Source organism: Vombatus ursinus, unplaced genomic scaffold, assembly GCF_900497805.2.
Source record: "Vombatus ursinus unplaced genomic scaffold, bare-nosed wombat genome assembly UNPS02015255.1, whole genome shotgun sequence".
NCBI lineage: Eukaryota > Metazoa > Chordata > Mammalia > Diprotodontia > Vombatidae > Vombatus > Vombatus ursinus.
Window position 1 is genome coordinate 23,114,777 of NW_020955033.1, and position 25,302 is coordinate 23,140,078.

General features: G+C 40.3%; 1 protein-coding gene across 1 annotated transcript in view; it reads right to left on the reverse strand.

The window, feature by feature from the left end:
• Positions 1–25,302, reverse strand: part of LOC114031802 (laminin subunit alpha-3-like) — a 325,671-nt gene that overhangs the window by 101,095 nt on the left and 199,274 nt on the right. The window contains exons 28-34 of the mRNA XM_027846940.1: positions 24,184–24,281; positions 22,188–22,332; positions 18,478–18,604; positions 16,318–16,457; positions 14,078–14,193; positions 13,491–13,702; positions 11,336–11,534 (exon numbers count right to left, since the gene is read on the reverse strand). Coding sequence (XP_027702741.1) covers positions 11,336–11,534; positions 13,491–13,702; positions 14,078–14,193; positions 16,318–16,457; positions 18,478–18,604; positions 22,188–22,332; positions 24,184–24,281 — 1,037 coding nt within the window. The remainder of the gene's footprint in view (positions 1–11,335; positions 11,535–13,490; positions 13,703–14,077; positions 14,194–16,317; positions 16,458–18,477; positions 18,605–22,187; positions 22,333–24,183; positions 24,282–25,302) is intronic.

Here is a 25,302-nt window from a genome sequence, read left to right on the forward strand (position 1 = left end):
TTCTTTCTTTCTTTCTTTCTTTCTTTCTTTCTTTCTTTCTTTCTTTCTTTCTTTCTTTCTTTCTTTCTTTCTTTCTTTCTTTCTTTCTTTCTTTCTTTGTATAAAAATGACTAATATGGAAATGTTTTACATGATTGCACATGTATAACCTGTATCAGATTGCCTACCATCTCAGGGAGCAGGAAGGGGAGAGAGGGAAAAGGGATAGAATTTGGAACTCAAAACTTAAAAAAATTTTTTTGAATTGTTTTAACATGTAACTAGGGAAAAATAAAATATAATTATAAAAAATGTTTTCTACTCCCTAGTCCCTGCCAAAATAACTCCCTACCTTCTTGCTGATATTAAAATTTCTATAGCAGGGGGAAAACTTTTCATTGTATAGTCAGGGATAAAATATGAGAACATGACTGAGGCAACACTTTAGTAAAAATTAATTATAGTTAGGATATAATCAAAGAGCAACAGTCATAGAATCATAGAATTGTAGAGTCAGATGAGAACTGAGAGGTCCCCTGGCCCAACACTCACTCAAATCATGAATTGACACTTATCTCCGACAAAGAGTCATTCATTCTCTACCCACTGCAAGCCTTAAAGTGCCATACAAATGCTAGCTATTGTTATATACATTACTAAAGACAATTTTTTCCCTTTTGGGACATTAGGTTATTTTTCAACTATTTCTTCTAAATACTAGGACATTTTCTGGTATAGACAACTGATTATTATATCCTTTCTTATTTTGATCATTTGGCAGGGTTAAAAGAGAGCAAGTCTGCACTGGACACAAAACACAGAGAGAGGAAACTGGGGAGAAAAGATGAACTTCAGGGACTTTTAGTTTGCCTAAGGTTGACTCTGTCTAGCTTCATTTGAGTGAGGAGAAATAGAAGCTGTGCAATGAGCTTTTAAAAATCTTCTTATATAGTGAGAAGGCAGCTTTTCACAAAATGTATGAAGATTTTTTTTTGTTTAATTTTCTGATCACGGCTGCTTCGCCTAAGGGAGCTGGTCCCTGGAGATTCTTTAATGGAGGGATCACTATACATGCTGAGTGCTGAGTGGTCCAGATGCTAAGAGCTATAGGAGTTCAGGGGAAGGAGAGGTCCCTGTGGGCAGCTGCCAGCAGGAAGATATCACCAAGGAAATTAGCTGAGTCTGGGGGATTTGTATCACAGGCTAAAGAAAGGTGGTAAAGAAAGCATCCCTTTGAATATTATTGAAAAAGTAAAAATACATTATGTATAGGATGGGAATAAGAAATGAAGATATTTGAGATAGATAAGTTGTAGATTATAAAACTCAGGACTGGAAAATAGCTTACAGATGAGTAATCTGGGACACAAAAAAGTTAAGTGCTTTGCCCACAGGTAGTAATCAAAAGAGCCAGAATTCAAACTTAAGTATTGCAAATTCATTGCTCACACCCCAGGTTACTCCAAAAAGCGTCTGGGAGGAGGTGGCATTTTATGAGCTGGGTAGGAGGGAGGCTGATGACTAGAAGGATGAAGATGGGTCAGGGGTAGGAATGGGATGAGCAGATGAGCTGTGAAGATTGGAAGCAAGTAGAAAATAGGAAGATGGAAAGTCAAGAAATGAAAGACCACTGAGCACACAAATTACTACGCAAATATAGCAACAAAGGAAAAGATCAGTGTGTGTCACAAAAGAAGAATAATACTAAAAATGTTGTTTTATGGCATTCTATTTGATGTCAAAAGATCTCTGTTCAAATCTCCCCTGTGCTCTTTAGTACCTATGTGATTTTGGGCAACTCGTTTTATTTCTCTGAGACTCAGTTTCCTAATCTGTAACATGAGGTAGTTGGACCTCTAAGGTTTCTATCAATTGTATATCTAACAGAAAGAGCATTGAATTTGGAGTCTGGGTTTGAATCCAGGCTCTGCCACTTTCTACTTGTGTGATCTGGAAAATGTTAGACCTAATGGCCTTTAAAGTCTCTCCCAGCATTGAACCCTGAAGTCTGCTTATGTTTCAAGACCCTTAGGTCCTTGCTGTCCTAAAATAAACCTGACCTTGAGACATTCCTCCAGGTGAAATTTCTGCTTCTAAGGGAGCTGCCCTGATTGACATTTCAGAGGTTGCCTACAGGCAGACAGATTTCAGCAGATGCATGTCCCATGGCACATGAAAACTCCAGGATAGCTGCACTGGGGTTGCAGTTCAAGTGAAAGTCATCTCTAAGGCAATGGGCACAATGCCAGCAATTATATAAGAACCAGCATAAAAGATGTATGTGAATGTGCACGTGAGCAGTGTGATCATACATCAGAAATTCTGGCCAAGAGGGGCAGGCCCTTTTTAACTCAATAAGTACTATGGGAAACAAACAAACAAAAAAGACCCTAAATTTAATTCAAAGTCCCCCACCCATTCATATATGAACAATTATTCAGTGAGAAATTAATATGTGCATAGCACTGTCTTAGACATTGCTGTGGTCCAGGAGAGTAGGGGGCATGGGGGGGTGGGGGTGGGAGGAAAAGACACTCCAGAGGTAATACAATCAAATATAAGACTAATTAACCTCCTGACCTTGAGGAACTTACATCAGCAGTTGGGAGGCAGGACATATGACCTATGAATTAAAACTGCACATGACTGGATGTATGAGACCATATATGTGTCTAGGAGTTAGGGAATATTCCAAATTATCTGGAATATCCAGAGTTTTTGCAGGAGAACAAGATGAGATGAGGCTGAAGAGACAAGATGGTTGTTGGATATTAAGTGGGGGACTCTAGAATCTTCTCCTTAGGCATTTGGGAGCCACTCAAAATTTTTAGCAGAGCAGTAACATGACCCAATCTATGCTTAACAAAGATTATTCTAATAGCAGTTAGCAGGATGGGTTGGAGTGGAGAGAGGGGGCAGAAAGATCTGTTGGAGAGGCTATTGCAATTGTCCAGACACGCAGTAAGGAGAGCCTGTACTGCAGTGGTGGTCATGGGAGCATGGAAGTGAGGACAGGTGCAAGAAGTGTTGTGAAGATGGAGCTGTCAGGGCTTGGTGTCTAATTAATTACGGAAGATGAAAAAGTGGACTGCTAACCTCAAAGTTTCAAAGATGGGGACAGAATGAATGGCATTCTTCCAGACAAAAACAGTAAAGTCAGTTGTTTGGTCGTTTCAGTCACATTCGACTCTTTGTGATCCCATTTGGGGTTTTCTTGGCAAAGATACTGGAGTGGTTTGCCATTTCCTTCTCCAGCTCATTTACAGAGGAAGAACTGAGGCAACCAGGGTCACACAGTTAGTAAGTGTCTGAGGCTGGATTTGAACTCAAGTCTTTCTGACTCCAGGCCTGGCGCTTTACCACCTGACTGCTGGGTAAAGTCAGAGAGGAGCATATTTAAAGAGAAAGATAATTAATTTGTCCTTGGACTGATTCCAATAGCTGCCTATTGATTCCAACATCAAATATAAAATCCTCTGTTTGGCTTTTAAAGTCCTCCATAATCTGGTCCCTTCTTACCTTTCTAATCTCTGACACCTACCTCTGCTCCACCTCCACATACTTTGCAATCCAGTGACTTTGGCTTCCTTCCTGTTTCTCCCACCACACACTCCAACTCCTGACTCTGGATATTTTCACTGGCTGTACCCCATGCCTGAAACACTTTCCCTCCTCACCTTCACTCCTAAATTCCTCGGCTTCCTTCACATCTCAGCTAAAATCCCACCTTCTGCTCCTAATCTCTCTTAATTCTGCACCAATGATGTGCAGCTTCCCAAGCTGAGACCCGCATCAGCTGAAATGCTTTGGGGGGGGGGGCCTGGAGGAGCCTCAAGCTGGTGGTTTAGTTGGTGTAATGACAGTGTCAGAAAGGGCTGGGGAGAACAGCAGCCTTCCCATGGATTATCTCCAATTCATCCTGTCTATACCTTGTTTGTACACAGTGTTTGCATGTTGTCTCCCCCATTCGACTGTGAGCTTCTTGAGGGCAGGGATTGTCTTTACCTTTCTTTGTACCCCCAGAACTTAGCACAGTGCCTGGGACACAGCACTTGTTTAATAAATGTTAGTTGACTGACCAAGAGGCAATGTGACATTGTGAATATAAAAAGCCTGTTTGACCCTTTAATATCTCAATGCTTAATAGTGTCAAAATCAAATAGAAATGGATGCCTGTGGGCCACACATTGACTTTGAGAACCACAAATTAGTACTATCTCTGTTGTACTGTGTTTTTATGTATTTTGTTAGACATTTCCCAATTACATTTTAATCTAATTCTCACACGCTCAGATTTGCAGGTGAGTTTGTCACCTCAGCTCTAGTTCACCCTCTAAGACTCTGGAATTGCTGAGAAGGTAATAACCCACATTGGTAGAGAGAGTTGATTTACTTGGAAGTTCCCTAAACAAGTGAAATGTTAGGTTATTATCCCTAGACCAGGGGCAGGGCATTGAAATAAGCTGTTAGGGGGCTGGCTGATTACTTGGTACTTCTTCCTGGGTTGCTGTAGCCAGAGTACTTAAAAGAAGAAACAAGGATAGTGTAAGTAAGCAATGGTATCCCAGTGGTCATAGGGAGCTCTTGTAGCAAGAGAAAGCTTTGATTTTTGCATATATATTATGGGGTACTTTCTTTATTGCCTTTTTTGGGGGGCAGGGAGAAACAACATCAGGGGAATTGTAGCATCTGTGTCCCCAAAGTGTTGTGTGTATCTTCTGTGTGTCTGCTGTCTAACCCAGGATACCTGGGGGAGGGGGGCTATGTTGAAAGGAAGTTTCAATGGACGCTATACCAGAGAATACTCTGAGTTATTCCTTCTCTTGGCAATGACATTACAGAAGATGCCTTACCATCTGCTTTGCCTGGGTACCCTAAGGACTATGGGGCCTTTCTATCTGACTTGCAGCTGAAACCTCCTATATATGTTATTCCCTCCCTACTGCCCATTAGTATGTGAACACCTTGAGAACAGGGACTATTTTACTTTTCTATTTATATCCCCAGCACTTAGCATTGTGCTTTGCATACAATAAGTGCTTAATAAATGCTGTTCGTTGATTCATTCATGCATGCATGCATTCATCCCTGAGCCAGTTGTCACAGAACCTTGACATGAAAGCTGAAAAACTAATATGGAGATTGTGGTAACAAAACAATAAAAGCCTGAAACTAGGGTAGAAACAGTGAGAACAGAAAGGAAATGGTAGATTCAAGAGATACACAGTGAGGTCAGAAGACAGATTTCATGGGTGTAAGTCACAAATATTCCAGTATTTTGTGTGTATGTATCTGCTGCCATTGTGGTAATGGCACAGTGGATAGAGAGCCAGGCCTGGAGTCCGGAAGACTCATCTTCTTCAGTTCAAATCTGGCCTCAGACACTTACTAGCTGTGTAACCCTGGGCAAGTCACTCAACCCTGTTTGCCTCAGTTTCCTCATATGTAAAATGAGCTAGAGAAGGAAATGGCAAACCGCTCCAATATCTCTGCCAAGGAAACCCCACATGGGGACATGAAGAGTCCAACATGACTGAAGACAACTGAATGACAATAAAGCTGCCCATTCAAGACATAGTGCAGGTGAGACTGAGCTGTCCACAGCTCCAATTTATCTAGAAGAATGAGGGTGGAGGAATGGGAAGGTAGCTCAGGTTACCCCCACACCTTGCTTAAAAACTTGTGGGGGTTAACGACAAACTGTGAGAAGTTCTTTGCTTGAGCTCTGACCCTTTCCTTGGATCTGTCTGATTGATACTAGTTGATCTTCACTTGGCCTCTTATTCTGATTCTGACTGCTCCTTTGGATTCCATCGAGACATTACTGGTGACTATTATCCTAGTACACTGACACTCCTCAAGCCTCTTGGTTTCTTTCTGAACTCTTATTTCCCAAATTACCAAATGATTTCTGCCTGATCATATGACCTAACTTCCCCTTCTGCCATCTAAATTAGCATGAAAACTTTGATAGTCCTAAAAAATATTCTTAGAAATGCATGTGAAAAAAATCGGATATGCAAGAGAACAATAGTATCTCTGGATCAAACTCACTACTCATGGCACTTTAGTTATGTTTGAGAACCAAAAGTCAAAAGGAACTAATAATAGCTAACACTTATATAGCACTTAAAGGTTTGCAAAGCCCTTTATAAATATTATCTCATTTCATTCTCACAACTCTTATGATAACGAGGATGTTTCTGAGGCAAGATTACAAACTCAGGTCTTCCTGATTCTAAGTCCAACAAACCCTGGTCACAGTGTTCAAATAATATACACACTTACCAAGCTTCCTCCAAACAAGAGAATCAGATTAGTGACAAATCTCTCATCATTACTCCTATTTTCTACCTAGCTATGTTTGCTTTTCTTAAGAAGAAGAGCAAGAAAGCAAAATGGATGTTTGATGAGGCTTTACAAATAGTTGAGGGGAAAGGGGAAAGGGAAAGACATACCCAACTGAATGCAGAATTCCAGAGAATAGCAAGGAGAGATAAGGTTTTCTTAAATGAACAATGCAAGGAAAAAGAAGAAAACAGTAGAATGGAAAAGACAAAAAAAATTCCTTCAAGAAAATTAGAGATATCAATGTTTCATGCAAAAATGGTACAGACTTAAGAGAAGTAGAAGAGATTCAGAAGAGGTGGCAAGAATATACAGAAGAACCATATATGAAAGAACTTACCATCACTAATTACCACAATAGTGTGGTTACTGATCTAGAGCCAGACATCTTGGAGAATGAAGCCAAGTGGGCCTTAGGAAGCACCGCTAATAATAAAGCTAGTGGGGGTGATGCAATTCCAGTAGAGCTATTTTAAGTCCTAAAAATGATGCTGTTAAAGTGCTATACTCAACATGCAGCAAATTTGGAAAAACTCAACAGCAGCCACTGGATTGGAAAAGATCAATTTACATCTCGATCCTAAAGAAGGATGATGCCAAAGAATGTTCATATCACTGAACATCATATCACATGCCAGCAAGGCTATATGTAAGATTCTGCAAGCTAGGCTTCAGTAATATGTAAACCAAGAATTATCAGAAAAGCAGGCTGCTTTTCAAAGAGGCAGAGGAACTAGAGACCAAATTGCCAACATTTGCTGGATTATGGAGAAAGCAAGAGAACTCCAGGAAAGCATCTACTTCTGCTTCATTGACAACACTAAAGCTTTTAACTGTGTTGACCACAACAAAATACAGTAAGTCCTCAAAGAGATGGGAATACTAGATCATCTTACTTTTCTTCCGAGGAACTTGTATTTGGGCCAGGAAGCAACAGTTAGACCTGAAAATGGAACAATTGATTGGTTTAGGATTGGAAAAGGATTGGCTGTGTATTGTTACCTTATTTAACTTATATGCAGAGTACACTACGTGAAATGCCAGGCTGAATGAATCAAAAGTCAGAATTAAAGATGCTGGGATCTCAGATAGGTAAACGATACCACTCTGATGGCTAAAAGTGAAGAAGAATTAAGAAGCCTCTTGATGAAGGTGAAAGAGGAGGGTGTAAAAGCTGGCTTGAAGCTTAACATCAAAAAAACTAAGATCTGGCAACTGGACCCATCACTTTCTTGCAAATAGAAGGAGAAGAAATGGAAGCATTATCAGACTTTATATTCTTGGACTTATAGGTCACTGTAGACAGTGACTGCAGTCATGGATTAAAAGACCCTCCTTATAAGGAAACCTATGTCAAATCTGGACAGTACAGTAAAAAGCACAGACATCACCTTGCCGACAAAGGACTGTTTTTCTGATAGCAATGTGAGAGTTGCACTACAAGAAAAGCTGACCACCTTTGAATTGTGGTGCTGGAGAAGACTTTTGAGAGTCCCTTGGACAGCAAGGAGATCAAATCAGTTAATACTTAAAGAAATTAATTCAGGCTATTCACTGGAAGGTCAAATAATGAAGCTGAAGCTTAAACACTTGGCTATATAATGAGAAGTCAGGTGACTCATTGGAAAAGACCCTTGTGTTGGGAAAGATTGAAAGCAAAAGGAAAGGGGGATGGCAGAGGATGAGATGGATAGATAGTGTCATGGAAGCAATGAATATGAACTTGGACAGATTTTGAGAGATAGTGGAGGACAGAAGAGACGGGTGTGCTACGTCCATTGGGATCATGAAGAGTTGGACACAACTGAATGACTCAACAATAACTTTTTTTTTCTTTTATCTTCTCTTTCTTCTTCTTGCTATAGCAAATACCTTGGTGACAAAGGCCCTAGCCTTTTCTGTATTCCTCACCTCTCATTTTTACACTTCGTGACCTTTCTCCTTCATTTATGCAAGGAACATGATTGAGGGCAAGCCCCTGTAATGTGTAATGTTTTTGCAGCCAATAAGACTTTTTATTATTTTTCATTAGTTTCAACTCTCTTTTTTTTTTCTTAATGTCTCTTACACTACACCTTGAAATGTTATGGCATGCTTATGTTGGCATTTCAAAGCTCCCGGAGGCCTTCTTCCTTTTTGATATTTTGTCTTTTATCACTGGTGATCAAGGGACCTTGCAGTAATGTCCTTTTGGTATACATAGAGCTTTAATGGCTCAACCTTCACCCTGAACGTTTGCTACTGCTGGGATTTCACTTTCCACTACTAACCAGTGTCATGTGAAAGATCCTATTCCCTCTGTTTGTTTTTCCAAAGGGGAAAAGCAACTGTCCTTTCATTTATTATCACAGTCTTCCAACTTTCAGGTCAGATCTCTGTTTCTTTCTAAGCCACCTCACTACAGAGATGTATTTTCACAGGAAATATAGTAGTTCTGAATCAATCTCTGCCAATGGCAGCCCATTGAAGTTCCAGGTAAAGGTTTTCTTAAAATAATAGACTGAGTTGAATGTCTCTTTTAGTCTTACCAACCCTTAAAACAAGAACAATAAACAAACAAATAAAAAACAACAATGCTCAGGTTGCCAAGAGGAATGGAAGGATTTTGAAATTGCTGATTTCCATGGTCTTCTCTTTTGTGGTCCCTCCCCAAACCCCTCCCCAGACCCCGGGCCAATTTAAGGCTATTCTACTGACAATGTACTACCCTTTTGATCATTTTTCCCCCACTCTGGAGCTTTGTTTCAGACATGCATCCTGACCAATTAATCATAGCTTAGACTCTACACACAGAATTGGCAAAGGTTTGCACAGCTAACTTTCGGGGGTTTTTCTACAATTTTTTGCTATTTCACTCTCAAGAGATTTTTATCAAGATAGATTCATGCAACTGAATCATAGAACCATAGAATCTCACAATTAAAAGGGGTCTTCTAAGTCACCTGGTCCAACTCCTACCATATTTGAAGGAAGAAGAAAAGGAATCATTTGAGGAATGACTAGAAGATATCTCAGAGAGGAGGTAACTGATGGAGCAAAGTCCTAGTTAAGGTAGAAAGGAACGGGGTGGCCAAGAGCAGAGGTGGATGGGTTAGCCTTGGAAACAATAAGATATTTACACTTTTTCCTCTGGGACTGGAAAAAGCAGAGGATCGAGGCAAAGAAATATACTGGAGTAAAGAGAAAGGCAAATGAGGGGTCTTAAACTAGATATCCTCTTCTCGCCAAGTTAGAGGTATAATCATCGGGGACAAAAGGCAGTGCAGAGTAGTGAGAGTGGGATGGACTTGAAGTCAGACCTGCATTTGAATGTCAGCTTTGATACTTCCTAGCTGTGTGACCCTGGGCAAGTCATCTAACCTCTCTTAGCCTCCTCATCTATAAAAATAGGGGTTTTTATCCTACACTATTGCTGCAAGGATCAAGAGACAATGTACATATGTGCTTCAAGCTTAAAGGGATATGAGTACATATAAAATAATAATAATAATAATAATAATAATATATAATGAATGATTCATGAATAATTATTATTTTCTACTAGGAGGTCTGGAGCTAGGATAAGGGGAGAGAAGAGTGAGTCTGGGAGGGTTACTTGGAGGATTGACTCTAGGGAATCAACAAAAGGGTAAAAGTATCATCAAACAGCTGCCAAAGGAAAGCTGGAATAGGACAGCAGAAATGTTTAGTGGCACAGATGCACCAGAATCACTCTATAATTCAGGAAGTATGTCAGATAATTTTATATATATCTATATATCTATATCTATATCTATATCTATAGATATGTATATGTATATATATAAAATTCAGTTTTAGTCTGGGAGTGGGAACAAAGAAAGTTTGGTTTAGGCAGCTATGTGGTGCATGAATAGAGGGCTGGCATTGGAGTCAAGAACACTTGTCTTCATGGGTTCCAATCTGGTCTCAGACACTAGCTGTGTGACCCTGGGCAAGTCACTTAACTTTGTTTGCCTCAGTTTCCTCATCTGTAAAATGAGCTGAAGAAGGAAATGGCAAACCATTTCAGCATCTTTGCCAAAAAAAAAAAAAATCCCAAAAGGGGTCACAGAGAGTCATACACGACTGAAAAATGACTCAACAACAACAAAAATTTGGTTTGATTAATGAGACTGAAGTGTACCCTGAATCTTAAAATCACAAACTGTTTCTTTTCTTCTCTTTAGCATCTGGAACTGTGGATCACTCTCTCTTCCTGGGTACTTTGTCCTCTCTGTTTTCATGGTACTAATTTTCCTTGGTACTAATCTCTCTTCTTATTTGTCTTACCTCTCCTTCTCAGTCATAAAGAATATCAGAGTGGGGACCTAGGTGGCGCAGTGGATAGAGCACTAGCCCTCAGAGCAGGAGGACCTGAGTTCAAATCCGGCCTCAGATCAAACACCTGACACTTACTAGCTGTGTGACCCTGGGCAAGTCACTTAACCCCAATTGCCTAAATAAATTAAAAAAAGAATATTGGAATATTGGTGTTACATAAGAAGTACATGGTTTTAACTTCATGTTCATGCATTTTAACTTTAAAACCATAAACTACCTACAAGTAGAATCTGCCTCTTTTTTGTTCTTCAGGATATCTTTGGGAAGTTTAGAGTCACTACCAAGTCATACTTCTGACAGATTATTTAAAAAAGGTCTCCGTGGGAAGTACGTCAAGTATTTATCATAGAGGCATATAGATGCTTTCATAACAGAATCAATCGATCGATCAACATTTATTAAATGCCTACCCTGTGGTAGGCACTGTGCATAGCATACCACTCTGTACAATCTATGATCCTAGTTCTGAGCCAAGAATGAAGAGAAAGCCGAGTTTTTGTCCTAGTACGGGCAAATAATGACTATTTTCCATAACTATCCAATAGAATCTATGAGGTAAACACGGGGGCCAACATTCCACTGCTGCTCAAGAAGTGTTTAATATCAGTGACAAACATGTGAAGAGGTGCGTCGTCTCTTCTGTCATGCGTCACTTCAGGTAACTCACCTGCACTGTCCATTGTTTCTGTCACACTCTGGGGCACTTATAGCTCCTGTCCTGGAGCAATTGCAGCCTTTGCACCCGACCAATGGGTGGTAACTGAAGGACTGCTTTTCACATACTTCACACTGAGGTTTGACTGTGCGAGGGGGGCAGATGCACTTTCCAGTCGTCTCATCGCAAAGGCGCTGGCCACAGTGGCACACTGATCAGGAGACAAATACATCTATTTCAATGGGACAACCTTATTGTATTGTGTCCTATTTGTGTCGCTTTCCCCCAGATCTGTTTCAAAGGGACCTGATGAACAAAAGACTGTGCTTTATGCTCAAGGAATCACTTTCTGTGGATATTCTCAAAGAGGTCCCTATTCCCCCAAGACCGTGTTACTCAGCAGTCTCACTGGCAGCCTTATTGCATTATCTTTGATTCAAATGTGACGGTCCATGTCCAAAAAGCTGCCTCTCTCATTAACGGTTGACGTTCACAGTAACAAGTGACTCTAGAAGCGTGCTACAATTAGCTTATAGAGAGCAAGGATTTGGAGATAAAAATCTTGGGTCTGAATCCTGACTCTGTCACTTACTACCCTGTATGACTGGGTGAGCCATGTAACCCATTCAATGGGCTACAGTTTCCTCATTTGTAAAATTAGAGAGTTGGACTAGATGACCTATAGGTTTCCTCCCAGGTCTAAATCTATGAACCTATGATCCTGTGATTATTCTTCATCACCAGGGTATCTTTTATGGCAGAATTCTAAGGGAAAATGGGATTTCCCTCTCGTTCAACAATGCCCACAAAAAATGGTAGAAGCGATGTTATCAGTTCAGAGGTGGGACTACCACTCAGGAACTCTATCTTGGGCCTCTCCTAAACTCTCCTCACACTACCAAATAACTCTGACCTCTAGGTAATGGTCTCAATTTTGGATAACATGAATCACAGATTTTTTTTATAAATAGTTGACTCATTTCTAGGACAATGGTAAAGAGGTCTAGGCTTTGAAACCAGGGCATCTCCATGCTTCTCCTGAGTTTTCTACCTGACTTCTCTTCATCTCAAAACTAGACCACATGTGAAATTTGGATTCAGTCAAAGGGCTTCACTTGAGAACCTAGAGAGACTTGAGGCCACAGGTTCCCTATTCCTCAACTACATCAGAGATCAGAGATGAAAGTGACCTAAGAGATGCCAATGCCCTCATTTCATCCCACCATTGCTACTTACAACCTATGTGGCCTTGAGCAAATCACTTCATTTATCTAGGTCTCAGTTTCTTCATCTGTAAAATGAGGGAGTTGAACTAGATGATGTCCAAGGTCCCTTCTAGCTCTAAATGCCAGGATCTTATGACCCTACTGTATAGCTGCTGTTACTTACTTGTGAAATGAGTATTTCTCTCTTGTATTTAATAACTAATTATTGCATTGGGAACAAGATTTTCCCCCTTTTCTACTTTCTCATCTAGAAATCAACCAATGTGGGAAATCTTTCTAAAAGACTTACCAGCCAGGATGGCTGAGATCGAATCGAAGACAATAAAAGAAATTCTAAGTTTGGGCTAATGGGTGCATTCCTGCTCATTTTATTTGCTCAGATAGATCTGAGAAAATGTTGATTTCCCTTTTCTCAGACAGATGATATGGAAATTAATAAGTCTCTTTGACCAGGATTTGGGTGATCCAAGTCATGCACCCCAAGACACACATTGTAATATCGCCCAGCCTCACTGTAATATTAATTTTTCTCATTAATTGTAAACCAATAAGAGTTGATTGCTACCCTGAGGAACACCTGCTCTTCCAAAGGCATATAAACTGTGAGCCCAACACCATGATGGGTCTTGGGTCTAACAGAGATGAAGGCATTATTAATGAAATGATTACATTATTCAGAAATTATGTCTCTGGAACCTTTTTAAATGCCACACTTGCTCACTACCTGAACTGACATTTCTCAGTTTTGTGAATAGAACTGAACTGAGGTTTCTAAGACATGTGGTGCCAGAGATCATTCATTTCCACCTTTTTCCCTCCTGGCAGCACTGACTGTGCAGCGTGGGTCACATCTCTACCTTCAAAATAAACAAAGAATTGGAGAAACCATTTAGCTAAGGGAAGAATGAAAGTGCCCCAGGCCTTCCAGAAAAGCAACTCACATTTACAGAATGGAAAACCATAATAGCCAGTTTGACATCGGGCACACCGACGACCGATGACGTTGGGCCGGCACTGGCACTGTCCCCCCTCTGGGTTACACGTAGGGCTCACGGCCCCCATCGCATGACAATCACAAGGTAGGGCTCCATTGTTATAGAAGGCGACCAGGGAGCGGGCAGAGTCCTTACAGAATCTCGATGACGTCAGAGGGCTAGGAAAAAGACAAATAACACCGTGTTGTCCTCTGTGCTGCTCTCAGAAACCACTCCCGTTAACTGCTGCTGCATCAATGACTCAGAAGCACTGATGACAAATTTGCACAGATGGGCATCCTGAGAGGTCAATTTAGTAAATTGGTCAATTCAGGGAAAAGACACACTCACCAAAGCTTCCAGATTTGTCATTTCAATTTCGGCTCAGCTGCCATTGATAGAAGAGCAGCAGGGAGGGTGGGTGATTCAAGGGCATAATGCCATTCAGACAGCAACCTTACTTTAGATTGGATATGGATGGCAGATTCAAGTTTTCAAGACTCATAGGTCACCTCCCCAGTCAGCTACGAGCTATTTTCCAAAGTGATGCTTACTCAATATAAAAACTGTTTCCTCCACAATTATTGATAAAATCAAACGACTTGTCCACTGACTTCTTATGAAGCATGTGGTAGCCATAGTTCTCTGCTGGAACAACTAGGACCTGGCCCTAAAAAAGAAAGAAAGAAAGAAAGAAGGAAAGAAAGAAAGAAAAGAAAAAGGTCTTTATGTTCCAAGAGAGACATTTATGTACCAAGAGAGACATTTATTTACCAAGAGAGACATTTATGTACATTTATGTACCAAGACAGACATTAGTACCTACTCAGTGAGGTCAGGATTATAATAACAATTAATTCACATTTATATAATACTTTAAGGCACAGGAAGAAATTTCCTCCTAACAATTCTGCCCCCATTTTACAGAAGAGGAAAATGAGCTGAGAGTTTAAGTTATACAATTGACAAGTATCAGATAAGATCTCCCTTAGCAATAAGCAATTAGATTATGCAATAAGATTAACAATAAGCTCTAATATTATGTCCACTTTAAAATACATGTTGCTCTTTGGTCGATAGTGTATGTACATATTGAAAGGATAAGAAAAATGACTCAAACAATCACCTTAGTATCTCCCCTCTCCTCCTTAGATAGAGCAGTTTTCTCTAACATTGATGGGATTCTTCTTTGATGGTGATTTCCTCTAATTAAAACAACACTCTTTCTATTACACCCCTTTGTCCCTATAAAATGGAAGATGGTAACATGATATTGTCCCAGTATTTGTTCTCAGAAATTATCTCTGTAAAATGTTACATCAGTATTGAGAGCAGGGTAGGTTGACACTTTTATATCTTAACCTTAAAGTATGGGGGCAGCTAGGTGGTGCAGTAGATAAAGCACTGGCCCTGAAGTCAGGAGGACCTGAGTTCAAATCCGGCCTCAGACCAAACACTTGACACTTACTAGCTGTGTGACCCTGGGCAAGTCACTTAACCCTAATTGCCTAACAAAAAAAAACAAAAAATCTTAAAGTATGAGTAAAAACATTAAAAATAAATTGTAAACTTAAAAAAACCAGAATCAGCCTGTTTTCTAATTTTTAAATTGTTGTAATATTTATTAGAAACAAAACCAACTTTTTCAGCATCATACCATTGTTGCTGAGTGACTTTTTAAAATTACAAACTTGGAGGAAAGGTCCTAAAGTCTTTTTAGCTAGGGACCCCAGAGAATCTTAATAGCCACATTATAGATATAATAAAATATGAACAAAGGCATGGAGGTGGGAAAACACAGGGTGTGTTTGGGGAACAGAAAATCAGTTTGGCTGAAGACTAGAATCATCCCTGCTGCATTCTCCAGCCCAGAGATCTTGCTCTGAACGACTTGAGCCTTTTAGCCCTGGGACTCCTGCTTACCTTTGCCACCACAGCCTCTCCTTCCCATCCTCCTCCATCCCCATCCTCATTGGTGAGTGCCTCTCATGGCACACTACCTCTAGACTGGCTACAGCCATGCTTCAGTGTGCACCCTGACCACCTTCTCACCTTTTACCTTCCTGGGTGCCTATCTCCTTACTCCCCAAATTTCTTGCTCTGGAATCATAAAGGAATCACAACCATCATTTCTGCAGGAAAAGGTGTGTCTATATAATCAATAAAAATAATGATAACAACAACATTTATATAGCACAACAACTGTGACAGCTACATGGCACAGTGGATAGAGTGAAGACCCTGGAGTCAGGAAAACTCATCTTCCTGAGTGCAAATCTGGTCTCAGACACTTACTAGCTGTGTGATCCTGGGCAAGTCTCTTAACCCTGTTTGCCTCAATTTCTTCATCTGTAAAATGAGCTGAAGAGGGAAATGGCAAACCACTCCAGTATCTTTGCCAAGAAAAACCCAAATGGAGTCACAAAGAATCAAACACGACTGAAAAGTATCTGAATAAGCTTGGCTTGGGGATATGTTGAGTATAAGGTACCATCAGCATATCCAGGTAGAGATGTAGCCAGTAATATTTGTAATATGTGACTGCATATCATTAATATAAGCACATACATATATCAAGCATATACTATACTACTATGTTTGATATATTTAAAATGTTCTATTAAAATTTACAGCACAGATTTTACAAACTTTTAAAATTATCAGTATTATGTCTTCAACTGACTCTATCAAGATACAAATGCTTTTTTAAAATAAGCAAATAGTAAAAATGGCAGACCACAGATCAATGAAGACAAAGGAGGAACAAAGTTGGAGAGAAACAAACTGAACATACCAGCACCAAGGATTTTCCATCTGGAACCTTCACAGTCACTGAGAAGTCTGGTTCAGAGAGGTCCAGGTTAGTCTGACTCTCTGCAATCACTAAATTCCGGCAGCCAAACACTTGAGGGCAGAAAGAGGCAATGAAAGTACCTATATGGAGATGGAATCAACTAAATTAACAAGCATTTATCAAGCACCTATTTCATGCCAGGCACTATGCTGCTGGGAGATCGGCATCCCCACCCCACCCCCAAAGTGAAACTGGTTGGTGCCTTTAAGGATCTTACTTTCTAATGGTGGAGGCAATTTGCACACAGTAAGTCTTAACTTACTGTTCCAATGTACATATATAAGCATATATAAGATTCATACAAAGTCGATACAAGGTAACTGCAGAGGAGAAAGCACTTTAACTATAGAGGAGAAAGCTAGGGCAATCAGAAAATGTTTCCTGTAGAGTCTTGAAGGAAGATAGGGATTGATTTATCTCCAAGTTTAATAAGCATGTTATCTAGGTTTCTTCCAAGTCATGAAGCCAGCCAATCGACAAGCATTAATTAAGTGCTTACTATATGCCAGGCAGTACTTATTACATACTAAGCAAGTGCCGGGGATAAAAAGAAAGACAAAAACATTCTCATAAACAACCTCACATTCGAATTACAGGAGATTAGTGAAGAAAACTGTACATGCAAGATATAGACAGTGTAATAGCAGAAAAAAGGCACTAGCAGTGTCAGGGTTCTGAAGAACTGAGCTTTGAAGGAAGTCAACCAAGGAGGAGGAGGAGGAGGAGGAGGTGAGAAGGGAGAGCATGCCAAGAATGGGGGACAAGTCAGTGAAAAGGCAAGAACCTGAAAGGAGGGTCACTTGCAAGAAGGCCATTGTCACTGGACCATAGACATTGTGGAAAGGGGAAGCGTATAAGAAAATCATAAAGGTAGGAAGGTCCCAGGTTGTGAAGAGTTTTAAAAAAACATAGGATTTTATATTTGATCGGGGAGGTAATAGGGAGCCACTGGAAGTTAATGAGTGTTGACATGGTCGGAGCTGCTATTTAGGAAAATTGCTTTGGCAGCTGTGTGAAGGATGGATTGGAGTTGAGAGGATATGAGAAAAGGAGGCATATGAGAGATCTCATGGAGATAGACGTGACAGGACTTGGCAGGTTGTTAAGTAAGAATGAAGAGTAGGGTAAGAGACAGAGCAGTGGGGGTGGGGGAAGGAAGAGGGAGACTGACCAGTGGAAGGGAGTAAAAGTAGAGTCAAACAATTAGGTCCAAATCTCAAAGAGATCAAAGAAGGAGGAAAAGGGACCACATGTGCAAAAATATCCATAGCAGCTCTTTTTGTATTGACAAAGAACTAAGGGCTGTTACTTGGGGAATAGCTGAACAAATTATGGCATACAGACATGATGAAAGGGAAGATTTCAGAGTAACCTAGGAAGACTTGTATGAACTGAAGCAGAGGGAAGTGAGTAGAACTAGGTGAACAATTTATAGTATAATATCCGTATTATAATAAAATTATAAAGACAAATCTCTTTGCAAGACTCAAGAACTCTGATCAACGTTAACACCAAATACAATTTCAGAGGACCAACGATGAAGCATGCTACTCACCTCCTGATGGAAAGGTAATGGACTCAAGATGCAGAATGAAAAAACTTTTTTGGACATGGTCAAATTGGGGATTTGTTTTGCTTGACCATACATATTTGTTACATGAGTTCTGTTTTTTCTTTTTTTTTAATCAGGGGTGAGAGTAGAGCAGTAGCAAGGGGAGAGAAAATAAATGCTTATTAATTTAAAAAATCAAATTTAAAAATATAATTAAAAAAAAGAATGAGATGTCAAGGATAACACTGAGGTGGCAAACCCAGCTGACTGGAGGGATAGTTGTACCTTTGATAGTCATAGAGAATTTCAGAAAAGTGATAGGTCTGAAAGGAAAGACGTTCAGTTCTGCTTTGGACATGCTGAGTTTAAGATGTCTATGTGACACTTAGTTGGTGGAGCAGAGCTGGAGCTCAGGAAAAACTAGGATTTTATAAGAACCTCTGGAAGTCATCGGCAAAGAGAGAGTAACTGAACCCATAAAATCCCTCACTTCATGTCTTGGCAAGAAGGAGATGCCTGTAGTTCTGGAAATAAACATAGTAGCTCACCTGACCACAGCTGCCCTCCCTCTATAACCACCTGTGCAGGAAATGTGGGATGATCTGGCTGACAAAAATGGACAATGAAGACATACTGGCCCAGGTGTGGCACTCTTCCACTCAAGGTAACTTGATTCTAGGAGGGGAAAAGGCAAAGAAAGAAATTCTCAAGTCTAACAGCTGCTGCTGATTCAATTCAATCAAGTTATGGAAAACATTTAAGTGCCTACTGAATGCCAGGTGTTGGTGATGCAAAGACAAAAATGAAAATCTCTGTTCTCAAGGAACTTACATTCTACTGGGGGAGATAACATGTACATAGAAAATAAATGCAAAACAGATACAAGGTAGTATAGGAAGGAATGCACCAGCAACTGAGGGAATCAGGGAGGGCTTCCTGTAGAAAGTGATGTATGAGCAGTCTTGAAGGAAGTAAAGGAGTCCATGACTTCTCTTCAACAGATATCTGCAATGTTTCTAAAAGGTACAAGTCTTGTGAGAGTGCTAGGGACAAAAAAAAAAACAAAAACAAAAACAAGAACAAAAAATGAAACATTTCCTGCCGTCAAGGGCACATAGCTTAGAGCTCAAAGATATTGACCCTTAAAGGATCTATGCTCTCAGCAGTGAAAGTACCTCCTCCACCTCCACAGAGCACAACCTAGTAGGTAGGCTCACAAACACCAATTGTGAAATTTTCTGTGTGAACATTTGCTGGTGTGTTGTTTCAGTCATGTCTGACTCTTCGTGACCCCATTTGGGGTTTTCTTGGCAAAGATATTGGAGTGTTTTGCCATTTCCTTTTGCAGCTCATTTTACAGAAGAGGAGGCTGGGGCAAACAGTGTTAAGTGACTTGCCCAGGGTCACACAGCTAGTAAGTGTCTGAGACTGGGTATGAATTCAGGAAGATGAACCTTCCTGACTCCAGACCCAGCACTCTATTTACTGCAATACCTAGTTGCCTGTGTGAGCACTTACATCTCAGAAATTGACAAAAGCTTAATTTATTGATTGCTGATTGCCTGAACTCTAGACCAGTGATGTTAAATAGAACTGAATCCCTGAGGGCTTCATATTGACTTAGAAAGTCACAAATCAATGTTTTCTTTGTTGTATTGTATTTCATTTTGTTAAACATTTCTCCATTATGAGAGTTTGACCGCTCTGTTCTAGACTTAATAAATCAACGGAGAAAACGTTAATAATACAAATTCAATTTAAAGTGTATAGTGCTTTTGGAAAGCTGATTGTTAAGCATTTACCAGCACCCCTCACATCCCAGTCTGTGACAGTTTCTGCAGCTGAAAAAGTCACCACCCAATGATCAATCTGGTGATAAGCCCCTCTGAACTCATCTTCAGATAGAAACAATACAGCCCATCAGTGTGCCCATACTCAAAGTCCTCCTGGCTTAAATAATGGATCCTGCCAGAGTTGGAGCTCTACAGGCAGCACTGTCAAGAGCCCACCCAGGTCTGTTCTTCATTTTGGTATAGGATTTTGGAATAAGACATGTATGGAAATACAATGTTATAAAAAAATCTTGAGATCCTGACCTATTGACAGCCTTTTAAACTGTTTTAGTGGAACATCTAGGTGGTGCCGTGGATGGAGCACTGGCCCTGGAGTCAGAAGGGCCTGAGTTCAAATTTGTTCTCAGATACTTGACACTTACTAGCTGTGTGACCCTGGGCAAGTCATTTAACCCCACTGCCAAGAAAAAAGAAAAAAATTGTTTTAGCAGATGTCATTCATTAACCATATGTCCTACCTAATCAATTATAATGTAATCATTTAGCAAGCACTCACTGTATGCAAAATACTGGGTGCTAGATGTTACCAGGGAAGTCTAAGACCTGGTCTAGACTCTAAGGTCTAGTGGGGGGCAAAGGAATAAGGAAGAAATAAATATGTGAAGGGTTAAATAGTAATACAAGATTTACATTACAGAGACCTCATTGGGCAGTTCATAACCTCAGTGCCTTTCTCTCCCTCACCCCATCAACACACAAGCAATTATCAAGTCTTGGTTATTCTACTTCCACAATGATAACGACTGGCATTTATATGGGACTTTAAGGGTTACATAACACTTTAAATAGAAGATCTTGTTTGAGCCTCCTAAGAAACCTAGGAGTTTGGGAGTCACTTGGACAGCAAGGAGATCAAATTAGCCAATACTCAAAGAAATTAATTCAGGCTATTCATTTACTTTGGCCACCTAAGGAGAAGATGAGACTCACTCGAAAAGACCTTGATGTTGGGAAATATTGAAGGTGAAAGGAAAAGAAGATGGCAGAAGATGAGACAGACAGTGTCGTGGAAACAATGAACATGAATTTGGGCAGACTTTGAGAGAGAGTGGAAGACAGAAGGGCCTGGTGTGGCGATGGTCCATGGGGTCACAAAGAGTCAGACACGACTGAACAACTGAACAACAGACACCAAAGGAATTATTAGCACTCTAGGAATTATTGGCAATTTTTTACATATGAGGAAATTCAAGATCAGAGAGATTAAGTTTCGTACTCATTTGTTACAAAGCTAGCAACTCTGGGTTGACTACTCGGTTTAATACACCAGTTGCATCTTCATCTAGTCCTTATATTTAACTGCTTCTCTACACTCACAGACAACAACTATCCTATCCTAGTTCATCCTTATCACCCCTTGCCTGGACTTCTGCAATGTTCCCCTAACTCATTTACCTACTTCTGGTCTCTCTCCTCTCCAATCCATCCCCCCATATGGCTTTCAAAATGATCTTCCTAAGCCTCCGGTCAGATTGCATGTGTCCCTCCATTGCCTCCAATGTATTAGTTCTCAAACTTTTGGATCTCAGGACCCCTTAAAAATAACTGAGTACCCCAAAGAGCTTTGGTTTGTGTGGGTTATATCTATCAATATTTATCATATTGGAAATTAAAACTGATCATTTAAAACATAATTATTTAATTCATTTAAAAATAACAATAAACCCATTACATGCTAACATAACATACTTTTTTGAAGATTAAAAAAACACTACATTTTATAAAACAAAAATAATTTAGTGAGAAGAGTGGCATTGTTTTATAACTTTTTACAAATCTTTTTGATGTCTGGCTTAAGATCTGGATTCTTATGTCTACTTCTGCATTTGATCTGTTGCAATATATTATTTTTGTCAAAGTATGTGAAGAAAAACTAGCCTCACATAGAAATGTATTTGGAAAAGGGAAGAGTATTTTAATAAGCAAATAACATCTTAGTATGATTACAAAAATACCCCTGAAAGGGTCTTGGGAAGGATCCCTTGGGGGGGTGTCCAAGGACCATATTTTGATAACTACTGCTCCACGGTAAAATACAAATTTCTCTACTAGCATTTAAAGCTTTCTCCAATCTGACTCCTTTCCAGCCTAAATTCATACTACTCTTCTTAATGAATTTTACATTCCAGGCAAACTTCCGTACACAACTTGTATCCACCCAACATAATATAAACTCCTTGGGTTTAGGGACTCTGTGTGTGTGTGTGTGTGTGTGTGTGTGTGTGTGTGTGTGTGTGTACTCACAATGCCTTGTATATAACAGGCACTAAAGAAATGTTTGTCAAATTAAGCAATCACTTCTAGAGAAACTTGGAAGAAATCTGTTTCACTTTAGGTTGGAGTGGCAAGGAAGCCTTCACGCAGCCTGACTTTCTGGAAGCCATATCCTTGAAGAGGTGAGCTACCTGTGGTGACTTCAGGACGATGCCCTGGAACACAGATTCAGAAGGTGAGGGCTCCTGAGGCAGGAAGGGAAGCATTCCACCACTTAGTGCATCCAAAACCAAAGCCGTTGGAGGAGTTTCATGTGCTAAAAGGACACAGGAGGAACTAAAAATAGAATTTTAACATAATTCTTTTTCTGAAGGACGAGGTAAACCACACATTACTTCTAGACAAAAGGAAAACACAAAGAACTGTCGGTCCTCAGCTCTTATCAATGATATCTTACAACTGTGGTGTACAGAGCACTTTTAGTCCTTATCCCAATCCTGTGAAGCAGGCAGGACAGTTATGAAGACCCCCGTTTTGTTGATAAGGAAACTGAGGCTCAGAGAGGTTCAGTGAGTCTTCTAAGGTCACACAGCATATAAGCAGCAGAACGCAACATCCTGACTCTAAGCTTAGGACTCTTTCTACTCTGTGGGTGCTGCTATTCATAGCACTGTTATGTGCTATGACACACAAAAGGGTGGGGGAACGGTATAGTGGACACAGAAGACAAAATGAGGTACAGTGTTAGGAAAAGAGTAGCAGACCTAGAATCAGGAGATCTGAGTTTGAGTTCTGTCTCTGCCACTTATGAGCTATGTGACTTAAGGCTACTTTAGCTCTCTGGTTGCTAGATGGCACAGTGGAAAGAGTGCTGGTCTTGGAGTCAGAAAGACCTGAGTTCAAATCCAGCCTCTGAAACTTACTAGCTGGGTTACCCTGGGCAAGTCATTTCACCTTTGTCTGCCTCAGTTTCCTCAACTGTAAAATGGAGATCATAATAGCATAGACCTCACAGAATTGTTATGAAGATCAAATGAGATTATATTTATAAAACAATTAGCATGGCCTCTGGCTCATAGTAGGTGCTTAATAAATGCTTCTTTCTTTCCTTCCTCAGCCTCAGTTTTCTTACCTGTAAAATGAGAGGGCTTGGACTAGCTGATCTTTGAGGTCTTGTCCACCTTCAACAATCAATGCCCCTAGCTCAGGGATTTCACAGGACACAGGGCATACGTCAAACCGTACTTGCTTCCTGCCTGAATGTTCTTGCCAAGAGACTATTTTTTTGCCCCAAAGCACTGAGGCTGGCCTATAGCCATAATCTGGCCAATAATGCAACTGGCCAAGATGTGGAGACAAATGTGATTTCTCAGTTTCAGGTGGGGGCTAGAATGAGAATGGCTGGAACGCCCCTGGCTGGAGCTAAAGCTAATTGTTCTATTAGTGGTTATGAGGACCAAATGAGATAATCAGGGTGAACATCTTTTGAAAAGAAAATGGCCTATGCAAATGTAACAGATTAAAATTGATGTTATAATTATAATACATAATTAACATTATGATATAAAGATCTCTTGAAAACATATGGATAAGAAACATAGGCAGAGTATATTTAATATATTTCGGATTCACATCATGATTCCCATTAGGTCCTCTCTAATCTCCTACATCTTGGCACAAAGAGCCAGTGTCTACTTCCATAATTGCCTATGAAGATTTTTTAAAAAATCCATACAAAAAACAAACCCACAAAACCCCAAGCAAATACATTAGGTAACCGAGGAGAGGCTGTGATTATCTCAGTCTTAGCAATGAAGAGACTCAGACATGAAGAGAAAAGGACTTGACCAGTCATGTAGTGAGTGAATCAGAGCCGAATGAGGCTCAGAATAGAACTGGGGTTTGCTATCCTCGGGGTGCTGAGTCTATGCTACTTCCCCTGAACATGGATGTTTTTACTAACTGATTCTATGGGCTTCTGAACATACTGCAGAGATTAAGCTTTTGGTTTTGTTTTATAACAAGCGTTGACCTTTAACAAAATGACCTATGATCATATCTGAAGTCAAATGCAATATTTCAGTCACACAGGGATTAAAACATCCTGCTAGGCACAACTCTGAGTTCAAGTCTTTCTCTGGGTTAGAAAAGATTAAAGGGACAGGGGAAAGAAGGAGAAATACATACCTTTGATTAACAAATTGCCCGTAACTGGCAATGCAGTGCACATTGGGTTTCACATATTCTGTAGAGAATTCTCCCACCGGTATAATACAAACTTGATGCTGTCGAAAGAAAATAATGCAAAAGGTACCCAACGTTTATGAGTTTCTGAGTTATTTTTCAACCCCAAAACATGTTCTCTATCTCATAAATTAACTTTATTTAAACATATTAAGCACGTGTTATGGAAGTCCCTCTGGCATTACCCTGTGCTACTCATCTGCCTTATTTCCCTTGAAGGAATGGTGACGGACAGCTAGCTCCCCTATTCTGTGTATCTGAGGATGATGATAAAACTAGGTGACAGGAATAGCCCCTTAAGGGACTGTAGGTGTATGCTTAGCACCTGGCATGATGCCTGGCACATGACATATAATCAATCCTGGTCGATTAATTGATTAATTGCTAAGGGTCACACAAGTTCTCCCCTTTCTATCAGTTTAGATGTGCACTTCCATTCAAATGATCATCGAGGAAGCTTTCCCCAAATGGATGCACAAGTAATACATCCTGAGGGAAAGATGAGTCACTCAGCTCCCTCCACTCTATATCTGCGGCTCTTCCTGATTTCCGCTCCACAAAACAAGCTGCCCTGCTCAGGATAAACTCATCACTTCTAATCTCACCACTATACTGTTCACTCATGCCCTGATTGACACTGCTTTCTTCAGCCTCCTCTCCCCTCTGACTGGAGGGCTGCAGGGTGGAGGCTAAACTCCCCCCAGTGCCTTCCTTTAGAGAGGGCAGATACTGGACTCTCTCAGGTCACTCCATTGTGCATCTTCTGGTCTTCCTGGTTTCAATGCCACAGAACAAGTCCAGCCTCTCCCCTTCCCTATCTCCCTGTGTGTGTTATCTCTTCCCCATTAGATTGTAAGCTCTTTGAGGGCAGGGGCTGTCTTTTTATTAATTGTACCCCCAGCTATTATGGCACATAGTAGGCACTTGATAAATGTTTATTGGATGGATTGGATAGAGGATGGGGATATAGAGTCGAACACTAAGCTAACTGATCAATTACCAAGCTTGTGTCTACTATGAGTCAGGTACCCTGCTAGGTACTGTGGCTACAAAGACAACAGT